Genomic DNA, 26,572 nt, shown 5'->3' on the forward strand with positions numbered 1-26,572 from the left:
TGTGAACATCAAATATCGAATCAAATCTGTCAGAGTGATTCTTCCTGGATAGAGACAGAATGAATATACAAGTATTTATTAACAATGTTTTGGGAAATTAAACCACACAGATGTAAGAAGTGCACTACAATGAAAAATATAATGTGGGAGTAATGTATGACATGAGACATTTTTTTCAAACGTATTCCATAACAAATAACACAGTATAATCACATAAAAAACAAACAGCTGTTTAACCAAATATCCCTTTTTTCTGTTAGACAATTTTCCCTGCATTAGAGTACAGTCGTCCATACTTTTCAAAGACTTGGCATGAGGTGAAGACAGTCTTGAATGGCTGAAAACAGAAACAGAAAATGTTTTAGTCATTACAAACATGTTTTGGACAGTATGTATAATGTCCTATAATTTTGGGACAGTTACAACAAATGGGTGCCATTTCTGTCCTCAGGAAATTGCATGTATAAATGTGCACATCAAAAAACTTTAAAATACATTTCATTATTAATCATAGTGTCTTGTATATTGGCCTAATTGCAAAAGTAAGATATGGAATTAAAGAAATATATAAAAACTAAATGAAATATAATTATTAAAATCCCTCAGAGATGTAATTTGTTTTGCATGTGTCCCTGGGTTTCACTCAGTCCAGTTATCGTAATACACTTCCCCATCTGAAACATCTGGGACATTCTACAAGTAACATCTACAACAGAAAGTGACATCAGCTGGTTCTAATGACACTGTATGACACTGTATGTAGACACTGTGTGGATTTGTTCAGTTCCACCAGCAGCTCATACAAGTAAATGAGGACTAATTAGATAAACAAGGTATTGGATGTTTACTGTAAATACTGCTTCTAATTGTTTATTTTTTTTTATTTCTATGTCAGTATGTTTGTAAAAAATATTCTGGCACAGCTCTGTATAAAGCTGATTTAGGACTGCAATCAGAACACTCTGTGTCCAAGACTGTGCAGTAGTCAAGACCAAGAGCAGACAAAACTGACACCTTTACATTCACTAAATATAATGTACACTATAATATAAAATTCAAAATGATAAATCGCAATATCAGCCTAGGTTAAACTCTGTACTTTTACTGTATTCTGAAGCCTATAGCAGGGTTAAAGATGAGTTTTGTTTGTCTCCCAGGAACCAAGTTCAGATTTATTTTAGATATCTAGATATCAGTAATTTGATATGCTGATTTTAACAATGTTCAGTGTAGCAGCACAGCATTGTTTTACTTAAATATTAAAAAGAGTATTAAAAGAACTGAGAACTGAGGGCAGTAGTGGTGCCTGGGCCAACAACGCAAAGATTGAGGGGCCGATACCCAGGTTTGGCAGGTCTCCAAACGCACAGATGGAGGCCAAATTTTATCATATGACTGTCGTCTCTGTTTTGTCAAATTTATTGCAAAACAGATACTAGACAACTTAAAACTAATGTTGAGAGAGAGGTAAGATCAGCAAAGCTGGACCAAAACAAGACTAAAACTTATTAATGTTGTGGAAGAAACAAGAGTAAGCCAAAGTAACTTTAAGTTTGAGTAAAAATGATGTAGAGTGCAAGACAAGGCTGATATAAGTAAAAAGTACCAAGACAAGACCAGTCATAACAATTCCATATTCCCTCATTAGTGTAGTGCTTTATAGGGAAACACAAGTAAATTCAGACACTAGCTTATCCTTAACATGCGCCTGCTCTGGTCACTTAAACACGAACACCTGACAGTGTAAACATAACACCTCTGACTGTTACGTTTACACTGTTTACAAATATAATCCTCACATTAGTGCACTAATGTTGTAGAGTCTGAGAACAATTAAACAAACAAGACCAAAAAAAGACCAATCAAACAATTCTAAGACAGAGAGGTTTGTGTGAAGTAAATGTTGGGTCTGAGACAAGACCGAGACAAAATAAAGTTTAGACTAAGACAGAGTTAAATGAATGCTGATCACTGGAAGCAATGAGGTTGCTTCACACACTCTCCTCTGCTGTGTGGCTCGTTCCTCTAATGTGATGTTAGCCGTGGAGTAGCATGCCCTCTTCATCATAGCTCTAATAGTTTTTCCTGAGCTCAGTCAGCCTGTTAATGATGGATGCCGGAGCCACAACACAAATCCTGACCTCTTTTTTTGCAGTTCTGCAGAAAAAACACAGCGTCAGATATTTATAGCTGGACTGGATTCAGCCGTTTGCTGTGGCCTAGTTGCTGCACTACAGCAGGCCGGGGTCTCTGTAGGTGTGAGCCGGTGCTCGCCAACCCCCCCTAGAGGCAGACCTGCTCTAACACAGGCCGCTTTTTCTCCAGTGCTACTTACTATTCAAAGAGGCCGAGCGGAGCACGACGTCCGGATAACAAAGAGAACAAGTGCAGAGTGAAGTCAGGCTAGAGAGAGAGAGAAAGAGAGAGAGAGAGCGAGAGAGAGAGTAGGGTTTAATTATATATTTTGTTTCTCTCTTTTTTTTTACGACTAAAAAAAGCAGAAGTTGAGCAAGGACGAAGTAATGTCACAGACTGGGGCACTGACGCTTTTCCTTCTCGCAGGCACGCATGTGATCCCTCTGTCAGTCAGCGTCCACCGCCATGACAATCATCTGTCTGCCGGGGCCTCGGGACAGGCTGCAGCCAGCTGCCCTTGTAAACACCGCTCTGCGCTGACACTAACGACTGCGTAGCAAACACGACCGGACACTCCACAAAAACGTACTCCCTCAAAATTCTCACAACAATGGTGAAAACTGTCCGTTTCTGCGCTACACAACAGAATCTGGTCACGGTTTGACTGCTTCACTGGTGTGGGTGAGCTATAGCAGGGAAGAGGCTGGATTAAGACCTTTTTGTTATTTGTCATTAAATTAAATGGCAAAACAACACCATTCCACAGATGTTGAACTCTGGGTGGAGTCAATCATCATTGTGAGTCAAACAGGAGGTTTATTATTATTATTATATTTATTATAAATAATAATAAATATGGATTACTTTTGGACAAACTCAATTTACACACAATGATTTGAAACTGTAAATGATGGTAAAAACAGGTTAGGCGGCATATTCTATTTCATGTAAATTTGAACTATATTTGCCAGCAACAGCATAATTAACTATCCTGTTAACCAACCAAGTCTCTCTAGATCTTTATAAATATACAGAAATTCTTTCAGAAATCTGTGGATTTCTGCTTTAAATTATTAGTTTACATGTTTATATAGTTTATATGTTACAAACATAAAAAATATACAATAATAATACTGCAAATATTGTGAATGAAAATGAATAGCCATCATTTAGCATTATTTAAACAGCTTCATGCTCATTAATGATTACAAGCTTTAAGTAATTACTAGTACATACATAGTGCTAGTACATAGTAGCCCCTGGCTTTAAAAGTCACTTTTTTAAAGTTACTATTGTTAAAGCAGACTGAACCTGCCGGTTCAAAAAATAAATAGTAACAAAATTAAGAAACAAATAAATATTAATAAATAAATAAATAAGGAATAGAAAATATTACTTCCTCAACCACATACCATATTTTTGGTACTTTAAGGTGCTAGAACTCTTTATTTGGGAGAGTAAAGCGCTTCCATTTATTTACAGTAAGCATAGATTTCCAGATTTTCACTAAGGCTAGCCAGACAGAGCTACACTGAGTAACCTGAGGAAGTGTTTCAGTAACCCAAGGCAATATTAGCTGTCGGTTCGTCCCACATACCTTGTTTTATCATGCTTAATGGAAAGGCTACAGTCCAATATACTCACCTCTAAACGGTGAAAGAGCTAAGTAGCGATTAGCATGGTTCGCGGGTAATGCTCATGCTGCTCCAGCAGTGCTAGTCGGGATAAGCACCAAGCTACAGTCCGATATACCCGCCCCTTAACATCCAAAAAGCTAGCACTTAGTGTAATTAGCAGCTAATGCTAATACTGCTCCAGTCTCAAGTCTCGGTGCTGGAGAAATAAACTATAGAACTAAACTATAATGCTGTAGTTCAGCTGCTCCTTACAACCTGACTGGTAAAATTCATACATAAGGCGCACTGACGATTTTTCAGAAAATTTAAGGATTTTTAACGATGATTTTAAATGGTACTTCTTTAAACAGCTGACTATAGATCTGAAAATGAACTGCTGACGTAAAGGCGAACAAAATTATAAAAACATCAGACGTGAGCAATTCTCTCACCCTCTGAACTTTTTGAAAATGTTAATAGGTGAAAAATTATCTATAGAATTGGAAGGTATGCAACACAATAGCAGATTAACACAGTGTACTGCAGCCTTAGTATCCTTTTAAAATAAATGAAGCAACTTCAGTAAATATAATACGGATAATACGCTTGATAAATTGAGACAGCTTGAGCCCAGAAGGACTACAAGATGCAGAGCTGCTTATTTTATCCTTAACAGGTCAACACAAAGTTTACACACACAATCACCTGCAAGTAGGAAAGGGAATTATAAAACATTTCAACATTCAAATGTTGAAGTGGCAGGGAGTATTTGAGAGCTACACTAGTACTGGTTGACAGAACTAAATATGCAACAGAAACTAATAGTTTGATCCTATATTTACTCAATTTAATTACTCAACTTAGCTGTGATTATGTGATATGCTGCCATTGGAAAAGTTCTTGAACTAGTGTTAAGCTTGTTCGTGTAGGTTTAGTGTTCTCAACCTGGCAACCCACACGAGCTTCACAGGGAGGGGGCAGTGCAGACCACTCACTACAGTGTTTTAAAATTGGAATGTGGAAGCCATTTTACATGCCTGCTGTCATTAAGTACTTATTGTTTCTTTAAAGACGTGGTGCCTGGTTCATGGTCTGAAACACTTCACAATGCCTTTAAAACACCTTCCATCAACCCTGCCTGTAATTAGCAATGCATTCATGAGTGTGTTAAAGCAGGGGGAATAGTAAAGCGTATTGAAGTATTGGACTCTGGCACCTCTGCATTAGTGCGTGTTGAACAGCTGCTTAACTGCAGTTATTAGTAGGGACACTTTTTACCTTGGTGCCGCTGTAATTTAGCATTTGTTTTCTTCTCTCCTCAACCTTACCCAATGAAAAAAAAGATATAGGAGCAAAAAAGATTGATTTATTTGCTTCAGCGTTCTTTGGGATGAAGTTGTCCTTTTTCCCCCCTGAAACCAATTAGCAGGCTAGCACTTGTAGTGCAGAATGTAGGTCAGCATCGAGTAATAAAAAAGTATTGACTTTTCTCTGACTGTAAGCAGTGTGAAGGGGTGCTGCGGCCTTGTCGTACATGAAAAGAGCTCCATTAATTTCACTTATTTCAAGAAGGACCCTGTCAAGTCCTAATGCGTCCAATGCACTTTTCGCAGTCCGACACTCTGACATCTCACCAGGCCCCAGCCCAAACCAGTTTACATTATGTTACCTAGCGAGAAGTTGATGGCGTAATTCCCCGCAGCGGTGGCAGAGGGCTCTTTCATACACGGCTGCTTCACGACTCCTCTAAAGCCGCCGCTGCTGTTTGCTCTTGAGATTCCACTGAGGAGCCAGGCCAGATGACAGGTCAGAGAGTTTGTAGATTTTTAGGTACTAGGAAAAGCATATGATCAAATCAAGTGTACCCAGTGCATGAAGTACACGAAAATGTATAACCGCATAAAGTACAGACTGAAGCCAGTAAATTGCATATGCATGTGGCAATGACACTCAAAAACAAGAGGTATGGTTGTAAAAGGGACATGGGCCTAAATATCTGAAAAACTGTTGTTGTTGATAGTAGTAAACTTTTAAAATATTATAAAAAAATGTTTTTAATTCTATATTGATTTCCCCAGTCAGAAAAAAGGTACTATAGATGTACACTGTTCCCCAAAGGTACAAGCAATATAAATGCACTCAAAAGTACAAAATGATCCTTAGGTCTACATTTACTTTTCAACAGAAGAAAACATTGTGAACTCAGTGTATGGTTTGGAGGGATTAACTACTTATTCAAGCTCAAATACCTATACAGATCAATAATAGCATGTGGCTGTCTCCTAACTGTGTTATAATAAGTGAAAGGAAACTGACAACAAGGGAGAAAAAACACACCTAAATAGGCCTGGGTTCAAATGGTTAAAGGGGACATATTACACCTCTTTTTACACAAGTTAGAATAAGTGGAAATTCAAAGCACACAAAAAGTATCTACAGAACCTAGTCTGCAGATAGATCCTTATGCTAGATTTTTGGAGCAGTGCTGTGAGGATTTATTTGTATTCAGTAATGAGAGTCTAACTTAGGTCTGGGTTTTTGCCTTCAGACTCCATTATCAACTGTTGTTGATTTAATGCAACTTTTTAAATGTATAGATCTTGTAAACAAAGTATCACGTTTATTCACATATTTATCTCCCTGATTAATATACATCAGCAGTCAGTATTAGAGAGTTCATAGTGATGATAATATGCCGTTCCATTTTTTACATGTATAAACCACATACACTCAGAGTGCAAAGAACTACACTGAAAACTACCTCTGTCTCCAAAGATAAGGAAAATATTTGCTGAAAATTCCATATTCTTGCAGCCAGAATCGGGAGGCAGATGCATGCTAAAGGGTATCTACAGGCAAAAAACAATCAGGGTTAGATTGATAAAAAAGAAACCCTTTATGGTATATGGTAATCAGTCCAACCCCAAGATGGCAATGCATAATAATTCAGCTTTATTCAGACGCTTGATGAAATATGCATTCCACATACCAAAGTCCTATTTTATCATCACATTTACTTATTTATTTATTTCCTGCTTGTGCGGAAGTGACTGGAGTCTGAGGTGGGCGAAGGAGCGCTGGAGACAAAAACAAACATAATAAGGGTCTCAGCGAGGGGTCTGCACCGACACGCTGCTCCACCGCCAGCGCATCCTCACAACAAAACAGGCCACGAATCAGCTTTAATTGTATTATGATCTGCATGTGTTAACAGAATATTAAAGTATCATTAGAGAGGGAGATAAAGATGATGGCTTCAAAGTCTCATATCCAATGATATGGGATCAGACGAGAGAAGAGAAGAGCTTGATCGTCCAATCACAGAGCGAGAAGTCCTCTCAGTCTCAGCACTCACTCTTCTGTACGTAGTCAGATTAATCAGATTTAATTTCTACTTGTTTTCACTTAATCTAACCATGACGTATACAGAGCTCAATCTGGAACAGACCCAACCTGTATAGGCTGTAAGCTGTTTTCTTGTGAGTGAGGTTGGTTGACCATTGAATTACGGGAGTTTTTTTTTAATTAACACTATAAACTGTCCAACTTAACCCCCCCCCCCCCACCCTGCTGGTAATTAGAACAGTTATAAATATTTATATGAAAATAACTTATGACAGTAATCATACAATAACAAAACTGGTTTAATGAGACAATTGACAGTGTGTTGACAGATTAAGGACCCTAAATCGATCTACAACTGTAATTAAATCCATGTCCACAGGAAGCAGTAAAAGAAAGAGTAGCAGATACAGTTTTTGACTAACTGGTTAAAAATAAATAGCAGATAAGTAGACTACTAAAATATTCATTACTTGAGCCCCTCCTGTGTATAGAACATGTGTAAAACTTTCATTTGGCCTGATGTTGACTGTTAGTTATGCCACCTATTACTTCAGTCAGGTTAAAAAGAAGACATTCTGGTGCTCTGGGTGTCAGAGCTATTCCTCTAATCCTCTCCTTCAACAGAGTTTAATGCCTTCATTCATCAGCGTGAGTCTCCACGATTTCCCCTATAACTGTAGTTCAGAAATGACCCGGCTCGTGTTCCTCCTGCTGCTGCTCCTCCCTAATCTCACTCGTTCTTCACTGTCATCTTCAGCCTAGTCTTAACATGATTATGTAGAGATAGCCCAAACGCATCAGAAACTACCACTAATGTCCTTTCTGAATATATTAGTCATATACAAATGGTGTGACAGTGGGTGGACGTGTAAATGAGTGGCACATGTTTGAACAGATGGAGATACTGTATGTTAGGATCTCTGACTCCAAGAATCCCCAAAACTGAGAATTCTGGGACATTTTATTCCTGATAAGAAAAACCTCCCTGAGATAATAAAGGCTGTCATAAGAGGATAATGATTTTGAATCAGCATTTTTGCTGCTACAAACACTGCTGTGTCATTATTCACATTATTCCCAACTGCAGTGTGAACAATACTGGAATGCAATATGAATTTTAGGAGCTCTCATCAGTTCTCTAGCATAGTGGTTCTCAAACTTTTTAAACCATGTTCCACCAATGACCAAGCTACATCTTTAGGGTACCACCTACAAGCCATTTCCCAGGAACACACACATGCTTATACACAGCTAGACATGCACACATACAAATGTCATATTTTTTATTACCTTATTTAGCTATTAATTGCAATGCAGAAATTGTTGTGAACTGTTGGTGACTGGTTGATATAGCATTTCTTGTGGCGTTCCACAGAGTTTAATTGATGTTAATAATTATAAAACTGTAGTGAGAGTGAAGACCTGAAGTCTAGGCCTACATACAGGTATTAACTGGTAATGCACTAAACACAAACAAATGCAATATTGTTAAAAATTACAGGTGGAAACTAAAGGTTTCAATACTTAATATTTTAATGCAGGTCATCTTGTGTACCACCTTGGAATGCTTTAAGTGCCACCAGTGGTACCCTTACAACAGTTTAGGAAACCACTGTTCTAGCACAACAGACTGTGTTGTACTGAATTCTGCCTCCTTACAGGAAAAATTTACAGTTACAGTAGATACAGGAATCACTAGAAAAATCTGTAGTACCCACACTGCTGCATCACACGCATGCACACCAAGGGTAGGTTTTCTTCTTCTATTGTTTAATGGGTGCCTCAGTATCCTGTAATTGGTCTGAAAGCCCAAACTACGGCTGCACGCTATATCGTTTAAGCACAGTCATCGCGATGTGCGCATGTGCTGTGCACTGCATTTCAGCAGAGTTTTGTGCAAATATTTTCAGTTAAAGTTGAAATCATGCTTTTAATCCCAGAAAACAAAAATGATGTACCCTTTAAAAGGCCATGTAAATGCCTGATTAAAGGGATGATTATTGTTGTTCTGCTGTTTTTCTCAGGTTCTGACTCAGCTTTTAGTCGGCCCGGACCTCTGACGTGAGACAGTGTGCGGGTGGGGGCGTTGCTGGTGACATTACAGGTCCTGCATTGTTGAATATTGTAATATATATCGTAGAAAAAAACATTGCATTTACACTTCAAACTACATTAAAACATTTATTTCGGTTCAGTTGATTTAGACCAAGAGAACAAAATTTTTGACTGTTCCAAATGTTGGTACTTTGATCAGGACTGTGGTTGACAACATCTTTTTACACCTGCTGTTTTGTTTCAGATAAAACTTGAATGTCTGTAGATCTGGACAGAAAAGTGTAGGTGTAAAAGCAAAGTTGTATATTAACTATAGATGTGCAAGAACTGCATTACAGTTGCACTAATGTTAGCTAAACATTTAACTTGTTTAGTCAGGTAATACATTTGCTACTCCCAACAACTGCAAAAAGTCTCCTGATATCAGGGTAAACATCAGCGACGATCTTAATAGATTATCCTGTAGTGTGGCATCTATAATTCAATCTTAATATAACCTTTGAACCTGTGGTGTATTTAGTAGACAATGTGTGGGGTTGCCAGATTTATTATCATTGTTTTTAAGACTATAAGACAATACGTTACTAGTTGTTTAGATTCAATACATATTAAATGTGCATATCACACACAAACACACACACACAGTAGATCTAATCACTGATGTAAGATTAAGCAGCAAATACCACAGTAATGCAGTTTTGATGTAATTATGTAATATATCGATGTTGAGCAGGAACATTATTTGAAAAGGCCTCAATTCATGTCATTTAAATGAGATTTCACACACACAAGTAAAGGCCTGAACCCATGTCACAGCATAAGTGCCACCTGTTTCAGAGCTGATTTTACTATTGATGTTTTACATAACTTTAGGCATTTTTAAAAATATATTTCTTAATAATAAAACATATTCAAAAATAATTACATTTATAATAAGTTGCCTTATTTTTTAACTATTTTTTAATGCTTTCAGCAAGTCCTATACTTATGTACTACTACACACCTAAATATAAATCCAGTGGAAGATTTTATTGCTCAAATGTTGATCTTTGGTGTCTCAGGAGATGTATTTGATGTATTTCATGTGGTATAGTTGAGTAAGTCTATATGCACTGAAGATAACTGAGTGCTACTTACGCAGTCATTTGAAGAAACTATTTCCCTAAATTACAGATGAAAAAAGTTGCACTGAATTGAAGCACTGAAGGGTTTAAAGGGCATTAATAAAATTCTATTTGCTTTTAAAAAGATATTTGCTGCAAACAGACAATTTAAGTTACAATTTGCACAAATTTCACACAAATAAAATGTATTTATATAGCGCTTTTTAAACTTTTTTGCAACTTTTATGATTATAAATAATGTGCTATTAACTTGAATTTATGTGTTTTTTGTTTATTCATGCCTCATTGTATTAAGTGAGATATATGGGCCCAATTTTAACGTTCTATAGCGTATAGGTAATTGCTGGAACAGCTGGATTTAGGGGCGTGTCCTGTATCTTTGGTATGGTAAGGGCGTGAAAAATAAGTGTTTTAATTCCCTTAATTATTCATGGGTGTGTTTTGGGCGTAAAGTGAAATAAACCAATCAGTGTGTCTGTAGTCATTACCTTAACCTTCATTCCCATTTTAAGAGCGCAAAGGAAACTGCGCCGTCACGCTGTGAAGATAAACCAGCAGCTTAGGGAAGAGTAATGTTATTTTATTCTTTATTCTGTTTATTATTTAAAAGCTGGGTTTGCAACTCTGAATATTAATCAAGCAATCAATTATTTACACTTGAGGGGGACCCTCATTTACAATGCCGCTGAGCATTTACAATTTAAAAGGGATTAAAAATAAAAAATAAAATAAAAATAAAAACTGACATTTAATATAGACGAATAAAATATATACGAAAAAAAGGAAAAATAGGAAGTTTTAAAAAGATCATGAAAATTTACATAAAAAGTAAAGAATTTACATCTTATGAAGACAATAATAATAGCAGTGAAAGTAAAGTAAAATGATAAGAATGATAAGAGATTATAAAATGTATATTAATAAACTAAGAACATGTATATATATATATATATATATATATATATATATATATTATATAATAATTTAAATGAATGAAAAAATAAATAATCTAAAATATAAACTCATTAAAAAACGAGAGACGCAGCGCATTTTGCCTGATTTCTCTTGATTAATGATCAGTAAATTTGTTGGCTTTAATAATAATAATAATAATAATAATAATTGCTGAATTTAATAACATGAATTTTACTACACTTGTCCGACCTTATTTATAAAAATCTTTTTTTTTTTAGAAGACTGCGCACAATGCCGTGCGCACTGCGCCAAGCTTTGCATGCCTGCAAAATTTTAGAGCGATGGACAAGATTTTAATTAATTAATTAATATATTTAATATTTTAATAAATTTGCCCTGGTGATAAGAAACAAATGCAAACATATAGCTTTATATTTCTGTGTATTTCAAATGTTTTAAGTTTTACATAATTGACGGGAAGCACCAGGGTGACAATGTGCTTTATTTTTCAGATATAAAAGTGAATTTCAGTTAAATAAAATACATTTATATTCAGTCAAACTCCAGCATTTGAGTGAGAATAAGCATCTGTTGAAATTCTTAAACAGCAGAATGCCTGAGTCTGCTATATTAAGTTACAGTTATTTAGTCTATGTACTAAACATAAATATAAACCTTATAACTGACAGAAATAAATATAACTAATAATAATTTATAGTTACTGTGCAGATTTTTAAGTATATTTTATTTTTAAAGTTAATTGCTAAAGGCTGTGTTTGAGATGTATTTTTCTGTGGTAAAGAAGTGATGTATGGGGTATTTTGGAGCGCAGGGCGCAGGGTGATTTAGTTTTGGGTGCGTGACTGACTGTTGAATTTAGACGTCCTTTTGGGGGATCAATCACGCAATCTGTTTTTCTGCAGCCAAGATAAAAACACACCAGAAATGTACCTAAAAATAGACTGTTGACGGGGTGTACGATGGCAACGCGCCACGCTTCACGCCCTGCGCGGGGTGTACGATAGGGCCCATCTATCTATAATTGACTGTATAATCTATAGTTATAATTAATAATTGTGCTGTGCCTGTACTCACTTTTTTATACTGTACCACCATTATTACTGCTGAAGTACTTATTAAAGTAATCAGATCAGATGACCAATAGACTTAGACATCTGTAGTATTACAATACAAGGACAAGTAAGAAAAGGACAGAGATTAGACATGAATTGGGGTGTGTGTGTGTGTGTGTGTGTTTGAGTTTATTGTGTCCTTTTTTATTGTGTGGGGGGTGTTGGGAGGGGGTTATGTTGTTAACCAGTTCTGTTTTTTGTTGCTGTTCTCAGTGGACCCTTCAGATTGCATCTGCATCTTTTCCATGTGTTTCCTCCTTGTAATAAAAGGTACATTTGCATTTTGCTCTTTGCTGACTTCTACTCCATACAGTGGGATATGAAAGCTGTCATGTCTGGCTGTTTGAAGGCTGAGAGTCGGTGACGGTGTTGGTGGAGAATGTAAGGCAGGTAAAGCTGAGAGACAGCAGTATATTGGTTCACTGGAGCGTAACTATTAAAGAGAGGCTGGGCTGCGCTGCTAGGGGGAGTTACTGACAACAGCTTAATGCAAAGATGCTTTTAAAGGGGGTTATCTTTGATTTCCATTCTTACTGTAGAAGCGCTGGTCAGATACTGAGATTTCTCTGTGTTACTGAGGTGTTTTAGACAGATTTTATTTTTAAACAGCACTTCACTAAAAGCAATATTCAGGGGAGAATATTACTCAGTGATGGTGAAGTGCAGTCTGCAATCAGAGCAATTCTGCTGAACATAGACCTGGTTTTCTAATGCCACATTATGCCACATTCTTTGATCAAATCACAAATCAATGTTTTTGCGACCTTTCTGGAGTATTTTTCAGTATTTTAAGTTAGCCCATCCAACAAATGACCATATATCAACTATTTTATCAGTTACAGTATTTACTTATTATTTTAAGTGTCTTCATTATAAATCTTGATTGAAATCCAAATCCAAAAGTGAAAATGCAAATACCCTTTTGAAATGTGTGAAAATATCATAATAAAAAAATATATAGTTATTTCATTTGCAAGTAAATAATTCACTTAGAAAAGGGTAATTTGTGACAAAAAACCCGTTTCAACTGTGATAAGCTACAGATGGGACCAAATCCAAGTGAAAAAGAAAAACATTTTAAGATTAAGTTTCCAGCCCTAAATGCGATTTCTGTGACAAAAAAGGTAAAGCACCCCCTAGTGCTATTTTTCTTTTTATTTAAAAAAAATAATTTTGTTTTTAAGTTGTAAATATTTAAACATATGTTAATTAGTAGTGAAAAGGGCCTCATCCTGCAGTCAGGAGTTGAGGGAGTAATAGTGGAACCTCTAGCTACTGAAATCCATTTGTATACTGCTTCAGTACTGCATTATATTAGATATATTTGATGATATGAGGTTCAGACACTGAGATGGGCATAGTTAGGATTAAAGTTAAGAAAAGGATTGGACTGATAACTTTCTAACTTTTAGCCTATTAACCTGCCCATAATGGCACTATGCCATTATGCCAACTGGCCAATGCATTGGTACCCAGGCTCAGTATTTAGCTCCCAGTCAGTGCTAAGGTTATCTAATCCATCTGTCAAAATGTATTTTATGTGGCTACTTTTTAGCCACTTTGCGTTGAGTAAAATACTCGTAGAAACTCAAAGAACTGTAACTGTAATATAAACTAATGAAATAAAAGTTGTTAATGTATATGCAAGGGATGCAATGGTACAGTGTGGCCACGGTTCGGTTCATATCATGGTTCTTGGGCCACGGTATCGATTCGGTTTTGATATATCAATATCATCTAGCTCCAACATGCAGTATGTTTTTAACACTTGCAGAGCCAATTAATAAATAGAAAAAAGGCACAGATGAATTCAAATCACAATATCTATTTTAAAAAAGGAACACTAATTCTTACCATGAGTCAAAACAGGCAACTGATATCACACTGCTTTATCTGCTGACTGTCTTTTTTCTTGTTCATCACACTCAACGCTGAAGCCAAAATGGTTCTGAACAGCGAATTTATAAGCTGATGGCGCCTCTTCCTTTTCTCCGTTTTGCGTTCACTCGCCATGATCACGCAGCTGAGAAAGTTTTGTGTAATTAATACTCAAATCTTCAGCATCTGCCTTCAGAGCGCTGATTTGATTCTGGGAAATTCAGAAAAAAGTCTGATTGGTTGTTGCATGGTTGTGGAGAGACACGCTGAGAGAAATAATATATAAAAAAACTCATCAACTCAAATAAATAACTCAAATAAAAAATGAAAAGAGAAAAGCACTTTGACTAAACATACATTTATTTTCACTGTTCATTTTACTTCACTATTATTTAACTGAAAATCACCTTTTTTTTATTTTTATTTATATCTGGAAAAATAAACCACATTGTCACTCTGGTGTCTGGTGCTGCCCATCAATTATATAAAACATAAAACATTTGAAATACACAAAAATATCAAGCTATAAGTTAGCGTTCATTACTTATCACCAGGGCAAATTTATTAGAATATAAAATATATTAATTAAAATTAAGTATTATATTAAAATTCCGTCCAGCACTCTAAAAAGCTGCAGGCGCGCGTAGCGGAGTTTACTATATTTACTGTCATTAAACCAAGAGAGAAATCAGGCAAAATGCCAAAATGTGCAGCTATTTCCATGTTTTGAAACTAAAACTAACTGAAACTTAAACTATTATTATAATGCTTTTTTATTTCAAAAAGCCTGTTATTGTTTTAAATTAGTTTTTTTAATGAGTTTATATTTTATATTACTTAAGTTTTTATTAATTTTATTTTTTTTATTATTTTATTTATCAAAATAGTTTATATAAATATATATATATATATATATATATATATATATATATATATATATATATATATATATATATATATATATATATATATATTATATATATTCCCATTATTGCCATGTTCTTAGTTTATTAATATTAATTTATATTTTCTTATTATTCTAATCAATTTACTTTATTTTCAATACTATTATTTTTTCTTCATAACGTATAAATTCTTTACTTTATTTAAAAATATATATTTTATGTGTACATTTTTTATGATCTTTTTAAAATGTCCTATTTTTACCTTTTTACGCATATATTTTATCTGTCTATAGTAAATGTCAGTTTTTATTTAATTATTTTTTTATATATTTTTTGCACAGCGGCATTGTAAATGAGGGTCCCCCTCCAGTGTAAATAATGGTTGATTGCTTGATTAATATTCAGTATTGCAAACCCAGTTTTTGCATAAACTAAAAACAGAATAGAGAATAGAATAACATTCTCTTCTCTTATATGTATCTTCACAGTGTGACGTGCAGTCAGTCTCCTCTGCGCTCTCAAAGACACTCACTCACTGCACCCACAGTTCATCATGAGATATTCATACAGAATAAAATGCAGCTGGGGTTTCTAAATGTAAATCAAGTGCTAATGAATAAAACCTGAAAATAAATAATAATTTTCTCACAAAATAACAAGGGAACAATGTGTAAGAAAAACTGTAAAAAAGTCATTGTATTTGTCTTTAAAAGGCCTTCAACACAGACCCTTTTAAATCATATTTCAAGCCATGTTTATTTGACATTACTTGTGTGCTTGAATGATAAAAAGGAAAATGCTGACATAATGGAAGAAAGTGTGGAGTTAATTGATACATATAGAACATAAAAGGTAAGAGGCACGTCAGGAGAATTGTTTATAACGTGGCAAATGAAGGGGCCGGGAAATTTTATCACCCCATAAAACGGTTATAGTGAATCACCCGGAGCCTCCTGGTCACTAATGTAGTCCGGTGCGATGCGCGCGGGTGGGTGCGCTTGTGTAGGGCTAAAACCTGGACGTCTGCTAGCCTGGAGTCGCAGCAGGCTGTCCTACTTTTTATTTTACTTATTTATGGCTCATAATGAATATCATTCACTTTTAAACACGGCTCGTACATCATGCGGATCATTTTGATGCATTATCCTGCAGATGATTAACAAGAGAAGGCTGTAACAAAGCAGCATTTTAGGCTAAATATTAGCCTGCTGCCACCAGGCCTTCCAGCATCTAAAATTCAGAAAAAAGATATTGTTGGAGTCCTGCTTAGAGGTGGTGTTGGTGGGAGGGAGGGTGGCTGAAAAAGCAATTACTGAAGCAACATTAAAAAACGTAGCGAGAGTGAGAGAGAGAGGAAGGGGAAAAATGTAGGACCAAGCAGCGTACGGAGCTTTCACCGGCGAGATATATCAGTTTAAAAGCGTGATTGATGAAAGTCTAATGCAAGGCGATGGCGAGGCTTTTTGCGACTAGGCATGGCCACTGCCTGCACTTCATTAGACGCTGTAATTAGCCCTGGTGCTTCAATTTGTTAGCGCTGGTGGTGATAATGCAAACATCAAAACACAAGGCTCCGGCCACACAAAGGGCAAGCGCTGCCCTGCACAGGGCCATCCTCATCTAGTAGATGTTAACTAACGTGCTAATTACAGAGCGTGCGTCAGCCGTCATCTCCACCAGCTGGACTTTCACTATGCATCAGTAGAAACTGCCATCATCATAACAGGCCTGGTGCAGCATACCGCACGCGCAGTTGCCCGAGCTCTGGCCTGGACTAGGCCTTTCACAACTGCTCAATTAAACACCAGTACTCCACACAGAGATGATACGTTGACACTTTGCATACAAATAAACATGCATTTAAGTGTCATGCTCTATAGTTGGAGAAGATGCTTTGATATCATGTGAGATATTACGAGTCAGTACCTTCAAAGGCAGGGTCAGAGTGAAGTTGCCAAATTGCGTTTTGTAACACAGGGTATCTGCAAGTATGGAAAAAGTAAATGTAAGATTTTTTAAAAAGACAAATTAGTATTTCCTGTCTGTGTGTTTTTTATTTTTTTTAGCTTTTTGGAGACATATAGATATAGAAACTGTAAGACAAATTAAGGCATTTTTGATATAAACAAATGTAAGTCACAAATGTGACTTTTTAAGTGTCTGCAAATATCCTGGTAAAATCTGTATTTAAATTAGTCATAAAATATATTTATGTTGTCCACACACCAGTCTCGCCTCTTCACTGTACTGTTTCCAGCCCTTTTAAAAATAAATCAGCACTGACTCACAGTATTAAATTAGTACTAAACATGGGAATCACTGAGTACCTCCCTGTCTCAGAACACACACAAAAAATTGCACATCACATAAACAACTGTCTCTAGAGCTGTGCTTCACTGTGCTTCCAGTGAATCAAGTGAGAAAGAAAAAAGAGAAAGAAGTCTGATGTGTAGTCTTAATGCTACTTTAAAATCAGGCACAGAAGTTGATTTTTTTCAGCTTATCACTAATAGGTTTTCACTAAAACTTAGAAAATTAAATACTGACTGTTAAGTTATTAAGGATATGTACACCAGACATGCTGTGCCCAATAATTCAAAACCTTTTGCACACAGGCATTGGCACGCTAGCGCATACTGACACTTCGTAACTCTGAGACTTGTTTGATTCTTAGTATTCTTAGCCACACAGTAGATTGACAATACTAAATTAAATAAAGCCATACTGAGACACATAAAACAGGAGCAGATTACATGCAGTACACAAATAAAAAAAATGCTTTTTAATTAGCAAAAAAATGCTATGGCTAACTTAGCTCAGCTAATGTTAATATCTTAGCCCTCTACAGCTCATATCTTGCAGCTGGAACAAAAACTGCCCATTTGTGAAGACGCAGAAGTAAATACCAGGCATTATATTTGATGCTGAACACTTTTCTTTCAATTAATTTATGTGAGTAAAGCATTAATATGAACTTGAACCTGAAGGCTCTCTCCCACACTCCCGGCTGGATTTCTAGATAGCAGTGCTCTGATTCACAATCAAAAATCCTAGAGGAAACACTGAAGAATGTACTGTATTTCTCAGATAAGGCATGCTGGCACACCATTTACTTTGAAGAAAATACTTTACATAGAAGACAACAAGTCTTTATTATTATTATCAAACACTGTTCTGGTTAACTTGTGTTAGATATATTAACATTTAGATTTCACATTTAAGGCATTTAAGGCATAAGTGTTTTGAGTCCAGAGCACTGGACTTAATGCTTTAGCATGTGGTGCTTTGCACAGCCAGGGAATTAAATCCTAGGCTGCAACATGAAGGAAGCTGTTGTTAGCCACTATGCTACACCATACACCACATCACTGCTAGTCAAAAATTTGAACACACCTCCTAATTTTTCTTTATTTTTTCCATTATAGAATAATAAAGAAACACAAGTTTCACAGTGTACATTTTTTGTGTACAAAATTTGTGTTCCTTTATAGCTTCAGTGTTTTCAATATTATATTAACAACGTGCAAAATCATATAAAGAAAGAAAATTCAATAAGAAAATGTGTGTCCACATTTTTTTTTTAACTAAAATGATTAAACCTAAAGTAAGTCATATCCACAGCAGTCAGCAAAAGACCAGATGGGTTAGTCACCCTATAAACACATTCTTGTTATTTAAGAAGTGAAGATTTTATGGCTCAAATAACTGTGTAAAGAAAATGAAAAAGACGTACCTATAAATATCAGAGGTGAAGCTCATTAGTTATGTATGTGAGTGTGTCCACAGCTGCCAGGATCTTTCATAGTTTTATCTTTACAACAGAGATAAACCACGGCTGCTTTCTGGTTAAGATATGTTCATTCAGGGAAAAAAAAAACAGAACTTAAGGTACACTACCAAAGAGGAGTGGAGGAGAAGAGGAGTGGAGGAGAAGAGGAGTGGAGGAGAGGAGAAGTGCATGGGAGAGAAACAGAGAAGAGAAAGAGTGTAGGGGAGAGAAGGAGTGGAAAAGCGGAGGAGTGGATCAGAAACAGAAAAGAAAAAATGCAGGAGAAGAAAAAAAGAGAATGGATATAATTTAATCACAAATGCACCTGAAAATCACCATATCCATCATTATTTTCATGTGAGTCAATGCAAGGAGGAAAAGGAACGAGGGAAGTGGAAATTCATTAGAAAGCAGGTTTGTGTGCAGCGCATTTCTCAACACCACCCGCCAAAGGTAGGCAAACACGGCACATTCATCACCCACAGACAGATGACACTGCCTTACTAGTTAGACAGTGTAATAAGAGCCATTTAATTTCCTCTTTAGAATCAATTTACCTTTTAGAGTATGGGATCGTCATCAGGGGACAAAGCTTTTCTACTGAGAATTAGGAAGGTTGATTTTTTTTTCCTTTTTTTTCAAACTGCTGACTGGTGTCTGATAAAGATAAAAGTATTAACATGGTCACGGAATCTAAACATTAGAGCGTCAAGTAACCAGACATGAGCATGAAATGTGAATATCCAACTTCCAATCCAACTGAACTCACAACAATGAACCCATTCAGTCAAAATATCAGGAATTAAGCAGAAAATTGGTGGATAACAATTCAGCCCTTTCCCTTTTTTTCTTCAATAAGTTATTTTATTTTAAATGCATTTATGTGTACCGTATTTTTCGGACTATAAGGCGCACCGTATTATAAGACGCACTATCAAAGAACGCCTATTTTCTGCTATTTTTCCATACATAGGGCGCATCGCATTATAAGGCGCGTTAAGTGACACTAGAAAGGGTGCCTATATCAAAGTGAACAGGGGTGGCGCCATGTTTCCCTTCCCCCACCGGGGGTGGTCGCTTGCCGGTGGAGCGTCTCAGTATACAAATCTAGCTCTTTCAAAGTCAAACGAGTGCTGGATATTAATCTACACAGATTCCTCTCCTGAAAACTGTTTATTTGGGTGAGTAACGTGCTTCAGTTTATTTACAGTAAGCTTAGATTTCCAGATGTCCACTAAGGCTTGCTGCACCAGCGTTAGCATAGCTATCCGCTAGCACGCTAGCTAGTCACCTAAACTAGTAAAGTTAACCCAAACTTAAACGACAGCGTTACACTGAGTAATCCTGCGTGTTCTGGTAAGACAGTGAGATATTAGCTAGCGATTCGTCCCCCGTAGCTTGTTTTAACACTGTAAACAAGCAGATTACAGGCTGATAAAACTCACCTCTGAGAGAGTTAGCGCTTAGCATCTAGCTAATGCTAGCCAGGCAAAGCAGCACAGACTTACAGGCCGATAACTCACCTCTGAACGGTGAACGCTTAGCGATTAGCATCTAACTCTAATAATACTGCTCCAGCAGTATTAAAAGTGCTAAATTTAGAAAATACTGATCTCTGAACAGTGAAAAAGCTAGCTAGCTAAGCGGTTAGCATCTAGCTAATGCTATTGCTGCACTGCACGGAGTGTGTGTTTACTGCTCCTTACACCTGACGGGTAAAATTTAGATAATACTGATCTCTGAACAGTGAATAAGCTAGCTAATGCTATTTGCTGCTCCAGCCTCGGAGCTGCACGGCTCTGGACTCTGTATAGCACTGAAACTCTGTATAACGCTGCACGGAGTGTGTGTTTACTGCTCCTTACAACCTGACGAGTAAAATTTAGATAATACTGATCTCAGTGAATAAGCTAGCTAGCTTAGCGGTTAGCATCTAGCTAATGCTATTGCTGCTCAGCCTCGGAGCTGCACGGCTCTGGACTCTGTATAGCACTGAAACTCTCTATAACGCTGCACGGAGTGTGTGTTTACTGCTCCTTACAACCTGACGAGTAAAATCCATACAAAAGGCGCACCGTATTATAAGACGCACTGTCAATTTTTGTGAAAATTAAAAGTTTTTAAGTGCGCCTTATAGTCCGAAAAATACGGTAAATAAATAATGAAGTGTAATTTTAGTTTATTAATGTAAAAAAGTTACTTTGCTACACCATAGAAACCATTTCAAACACACAACAGCAACCAACTTGGATACCATTTCATCTGTCTAACAACCACTTACTATCTACTTGAGAAACCATAACAACCACTAAGCAACACCATAGCAATCCCTTAACATCACTATAGAAACCACCTGCAATATTATAGCAACCATTTAGCAACACCATAGCTGCCACCTATTAACTACTGGGAAATGTCTTAGCAACCACCTAATCTATTATAGCAACCACCTAGCAACAACATATTAAACAGCTACTGGGCTGAAATTTGCATTCTCTTTCCTCTACAAGTCACGTTAATCCTACACATATGAACCATAGTAGTCACAAAAAAGTGAACTCCGGACTAAGTGGTTAGCATGGTCTTTAGCACTGTGTGGCTGCTGACAAGTGTGCCAAGAAGTCGGGGGTTCCTCGAGCAAGAAATAGCAGCAGTGCTCCAGTTCTGGAGTTTCATCCTGTGGATAGATGAAGAACTGAAGCTTCTTAAGATCAAACTGCCTCAACAGTGATTCACTGTGATACACTGAACTGCTGTGTAAACCTTAACTCCTGAATCGGGTTGGATAATTTAGAGAAATATCAGCAGATTGGCAGATCACGGATTTTGGCTGAAAATCGTTTCATCTTTCCATAACTAACTAACACCATGGAAAATACCTGGGATGCCATATCGGCTGCGTAGCAACCTCTTCATAGCATCATTCATCTGAGAAATCACAGCAGCAACCTTTCAACAACATAGTAACCACCAAACAACCACTCAGCAATACCACCTAGCAGTTATGTATAAATGCTATAGCCAGTGTGTATAATAGTAGAATAAAAAAAACCCAGACAACGTACTTTAATCTGAACACTGATTAAATCCATTTATACTTCTGGAATGTAACTAGGTGGCTAGGTGTTTGTACGACCTGGGTTAAAGGCCATTTCTTTGACTACATTGCTTGTTTATAGCTGCACCAGTACACCACCCATTCACACACACACACACGCACACACACACACAATGATAAAAGAGTGAGCAGTGGAGACAGTGAGGGGATTTGCTCAGGCGTTTGATCAGACGGGGCTTTGGTGAGGGTTGGAGGGTAATCTGCTGAAAGAGAAGACGTATCTCTGCTCTCTGTGTGAGCTGCTTGCCTTAATTACAGTCAGCGAGGAGCCTTTATTTAAGTCCTTTTTGAAATGTAATTTGATATAATTTGATGTCGATATTTAGACGCTGTAGTTTGCATGTTTTAAATTCTAAAACATTCTGAATGATTCTTTTCAGTATTAGTTTGTTAGTCCCAGTTAAACCAGTGGTGTAGCAGTTTCTCCATCCTCATGTGACAGCGGCACTGGCTTGATCAGTGAGTGTATCGTGTAAAGCAAATAAGGCCTAAGTTTTAAGCGTTTATTTGCCTCTTAACTCTGCTGTCTTCAAAGCAACATTATGTGCATTTTCTGGCTTAAAATACTATCATAAAATCATGTTGATGATCTACCTTCCTAGCGCCTCTGAATTTGAGTCATGTTACTGTAAAATTCTATAATATTACTTTCTCCATATGTTTCTTTAACTTTTAGATGCATGCTCTGTATTTCGCAGCCTGACTGCTGCTGGGTTAGCCCAGAAGCAAGAAGCCAGAAGTGCAATAAAGCATCTTTAAATTGGTCATGGTTTGGTGCTGGTCCCTGCCTTCCCTGGATCAGGCCCCTCCCAATATCTGACTTCACTAGTATAACACAATTCTCCTAATCTCTTTGTTTTTCCTTCCTTTTTTAAAATAGTTTCAAGACTGCAACTGATATATGTTTTTTCCACCTTTTCACAATTATGGCACCCTTCATATGTATTGATGTTACAAAATACAGTCCTAACATCTAAACAACCATCTGAGACAACATAGCAACTACTAAGCAACATTGTGATGACTATCAGAGTATTCAACTAGTAAATACTTGGCAACACAATAGAAACCACCATGGATACCACTGCAACCATTTAGGAACACCAAAGCAAAAAACCTGAATTTCATATCAACTGCCTAGAAATCACTTAGCAACTTCACAGTAAGCACATGGAACATCATAGCATATCAAAGCAACCAACTCAGCAATACCATACCAACAGATTAGCAGCTAATTAACATGCACTTAGCATTCATCTGGGATACCATAGCAACATCATAGCAACCACCAAGTAACTACTTGGAAATGTTTTAGCGACCACCTGAGATAGCGTAGCAATCACCTAGCAACAACCTGGCAACACCTTTGCATACAACTGGGACATAATTGTAACCATCTAACAACTACAACCAGTGACTAAAACTACTGAGACCCCCTAGAATACCATAGCAACCATGTAGAAACTGCCAAGCAAGTGGATGAATATGGAATCCACTTAAAGTCAGAACCATTCAGTATTTCTTTCAGGATATAAACTTCTCTACTTCATTACACACAAAAATCTAAGTTTAGCACAGTGCTACAGTAGCTGCTGGGTATTCAGTCTGTGCAGAACTTCAGCATTCAACTTTTCACTTCAGCCCTGTTTTTACTGTTCTTGGTGAAATCTGGCCGCTGCTATAATTCCCAGACTAAAATACAATTTAAAGGCAGTGGATGAAGTACTGTAATTAATTTATCATAAGAGTGTGTGTAAGTGTGTGTGGCTGTCAGTGGGACGAGGGACCTCTCTGGGTCGGGCATAACCCCTGAGGGTGGGGGTCTTCCCACTATGTATGGATCAGTGATAATCCTCAATGTGACATCCTCAGCTGCATCAATTATGCTAATCACATACACGCTCGTTACGCTGATCCTTCATTACTGTCAAACACCAGCAGGACGAGTTTCACACCCCTGCAGTACCAACCTGTCTCGGGCAGAGTCGGAGGGGCACTGTGTGGTGGCAGCACGGGATGAGCTGTGTTAGCGTGGTGTGACATGATCGGCCTGGACAGAGGAACGTCAAATCCTAACTCAGCATCTTCACTGTGTCCCCCAAAAATTCCCACCACAATATCTACATCACCATATATTGTTTTGTTTTTGTTTGTGAAACATTATTGATATGTGTCAAATCTGGATTTTTTTTTTCCGAAACATAGGCACTCTCTAAGACTCTCCCCCCAATTTGACTTACTAAAGCTTATTACTACAATTCCGCTTTAGTTAAATATGAAATAAACTCAACATTAACATCAATTAATTCAGTATTTATTTACATTATTACCAGTGAGGACTACCAGCAGTGTGTGTTGGTGAGTAGTTTAATGCAAATATCCCACAATGTGGGTCTGAGTGGAGAACCTGACCCCTTTTCTTCTTCAGAATGAAGCTCAGTTAACGTTATATATATATTATTGTGTAGTTCAGAGATGTGCTGATCATAAAGAAACAATCTGCGGTGTAAAAACTACTCCTCAGTCTAAATGCAGCTGCTGTAGCTGAGCTCTAGTAATCAGCACGGTGGAAGGATCACACACGGAGCTCTGTGCAGCAGTAAACAGCAGAGGAATGTCCACATATGTTAGCTGTGCTAATGTTAGTGGTGCTGAAGCTCGGTAAATATGATTAAGGGAGTCTGAAAATCAGTGAACATCCTGTTAAATAGTGCAGGAGGAAAAAAATACCGCTGCTATTCAAAGCTGGACGAGAAGACACAGCGACTGTAAAAAAAGGTTTGTAAGGTCTCTGATCTGTACACATTTTGGGGGATTTTTTTTTAATAGCTTTAGAATGCTGGAGATCCAGCATGGTGCCGGAATGCTATTAGCCCTGTGTAAAACTACAGCATGCGTCTACACAGCTGAATGTAATGGCCGATGATTGTATGTACAGTACAAGGTTGGTTCTGATGTAGTGCAGTGTCTAATGTACAGTGTTGCTGAATATATTTGACAGTAAATGTGCTGATCTGCACAGTGTCAGCTGTGATGGCTCTTATATTTACTTTATTCCAGGAGGAGGTATTTCCGGGCAATTGCACTGGATGCAGAGGGCAGTGCCTGCTGGTAAGAGCCAATAAAGAACTCTCATCCATGAACGGCCTTCAGCAAAGACACAGTCAATTACCTAATGCGAGGCCTCGGGGTGCTGGGTTGAGTGTCTTCCCCTCATTTTCCTGTGTGTTTTTATTAAATTGCTGTCAGATTTGACAAATTTGTGACATGGAATTGGAATGGGATGCAGGCTTTTCCCTGCCGAGTCATGCCATGTTGGGCACATATGGAGTAAATGTAAAAACAGGTCAGTGGTTAGCTGAATAAGAGACCTTAGATAGAATTCCCCCTTTAGGATTGCCCTTAACAATCTCTTGGAGATAAGTGTGCTATGCAAAAATGTCTTAAGTGTTATTTTAAAGGGAAATCCTCCTAACCCCTTAAAAATAAAACAAGTATAGATTTTCCTCTAATGATTCCTTTAAGTGTTGCATAAAACATATACTTATAATATATATAATATAATATAATAAACTAAAACCTTACCTTAACCTCACAAAAAACAGATTTTTTAATTATTATTATTATTGAGCTATACAGCACACTCCTAATAATTTATCAAGCAGGAGTGCCACAAATATGTTCCAATTCAGAAGTTCAGAAACAGGAAAAAACTAAATGTACTGTAGGAGCAAACAGCAATGTTTCACATCTGAGCAAGCGAGAGAGAGAGAGAGAGTGAGGGCCAGTGTTCAGGGACAGTTTTTCTGTGGGAAGTTCACACTTTTTAAAAGAGTAAAACTGGCTTTTAAAGGCTAAGCACCAGCTAATATAAATTTGTCAAACAGATAAATATAGCCTAAGTCTAACTTGTGATTATTGATGGTAAAAAACATTTTTCCCCACAATTTCAAGAAATACATGTTAAGTACGGTGACCTTGAGAGTCCTAAAATGCGCCTTTAAATAAATTGTATTATTATTATTATTATTATTATTATTATTATTAAAATACTTTTATTTGGCTTTTATCGATTTCCTTTCATTAGGTAATGGTCCGAGAGATTTTTTACTTAAGTATTTTCCTTGGATAAACGAAATATACCAGAATATACCTGGAATATTATTTTCTCTGTGTGATGGAGATACTGTATCTGTACCTGTTTCCCCTTTAGCTGGTCCTGGTCCTCCTCTCGGAAGTGCTTCTTCCCGTACTCCTCCTGTTGATATGGAGAGGCTGTGTGGAGCAGAGACTCGTATCTTCTGTTTCGCTGTGCCTTTGAGAACGGCACAAACCTGTAAAGCCAAGGAACAAAGAAAACCCCACCATTCAGCAAAGCTGAAAATATGTAGAAATATTTAATTTCTACACTGCGACCACATCTAAAAAACTTATAATAAACGTATAACTACCTAAAATCTGATAATCCACCTTAAATCTTATACGCCACCATATAACCCACTCATGATCTAAATGCAGGGTTTAGGCTGGTGGTTAATATTTGAAAAGTGCTGGGTAGTTTTTAGGTAGTTATGTGTA

At 37.0% G+C, this 26,572-nt stretch overlaps 1 protein-coding gene across 2 annotated transcripts in view; it reads right to left on the reverse strand.

Annotated features, from left to right (window-relative positions):
* Nucleotides 1–60: 60 nt before the first annotated feature.
* spata17 (spermatogenesis associated 17) overlaps nt 61–26,572 on the reverse strand; it is a 64,157-nt gene continuing 37,645 nt past the window's right edge. The window contains exons 9-11 of one of the 2 annotated variants that reach the window (XR_002650310.2): nt 26,193–26,328; nt 23,965–24,044; nt 61–337 (exon numbers count right to left, since the gene is read on the reverse strand). Coding sequence is in view for 1 of the 2 variants with exons in the window: in XM_007237296.4 (XP_007237358.3) it covers nt 257–337; nt 26,193–26,328 (217 nt within the window). In the remaining variant the exon portion in view is untranslated. The remainder of the gene's footprint in view (nt 338–23,964; nt 24,045–26,192; nt 26,329–26,572) is intronic. The other variant, XM_007237296.4, reaches the window with a different exon arrangement.

Source organism: Astyanax mexicanus, chromosome 14 (genome assembly GCF_023375975.1).
Source record: "Astyanax mexicanus isolate ESR-SI-001 chromosome 14, AstMex3_surface, whole genome shotgun sequence".
Taxonomy (NCBI): Eukaryota; Metazoa; Chordata; class Actinopteri; order Characiformes; family Acestrorhamphidae; genus Astyanax; species Astyanax mexicanus.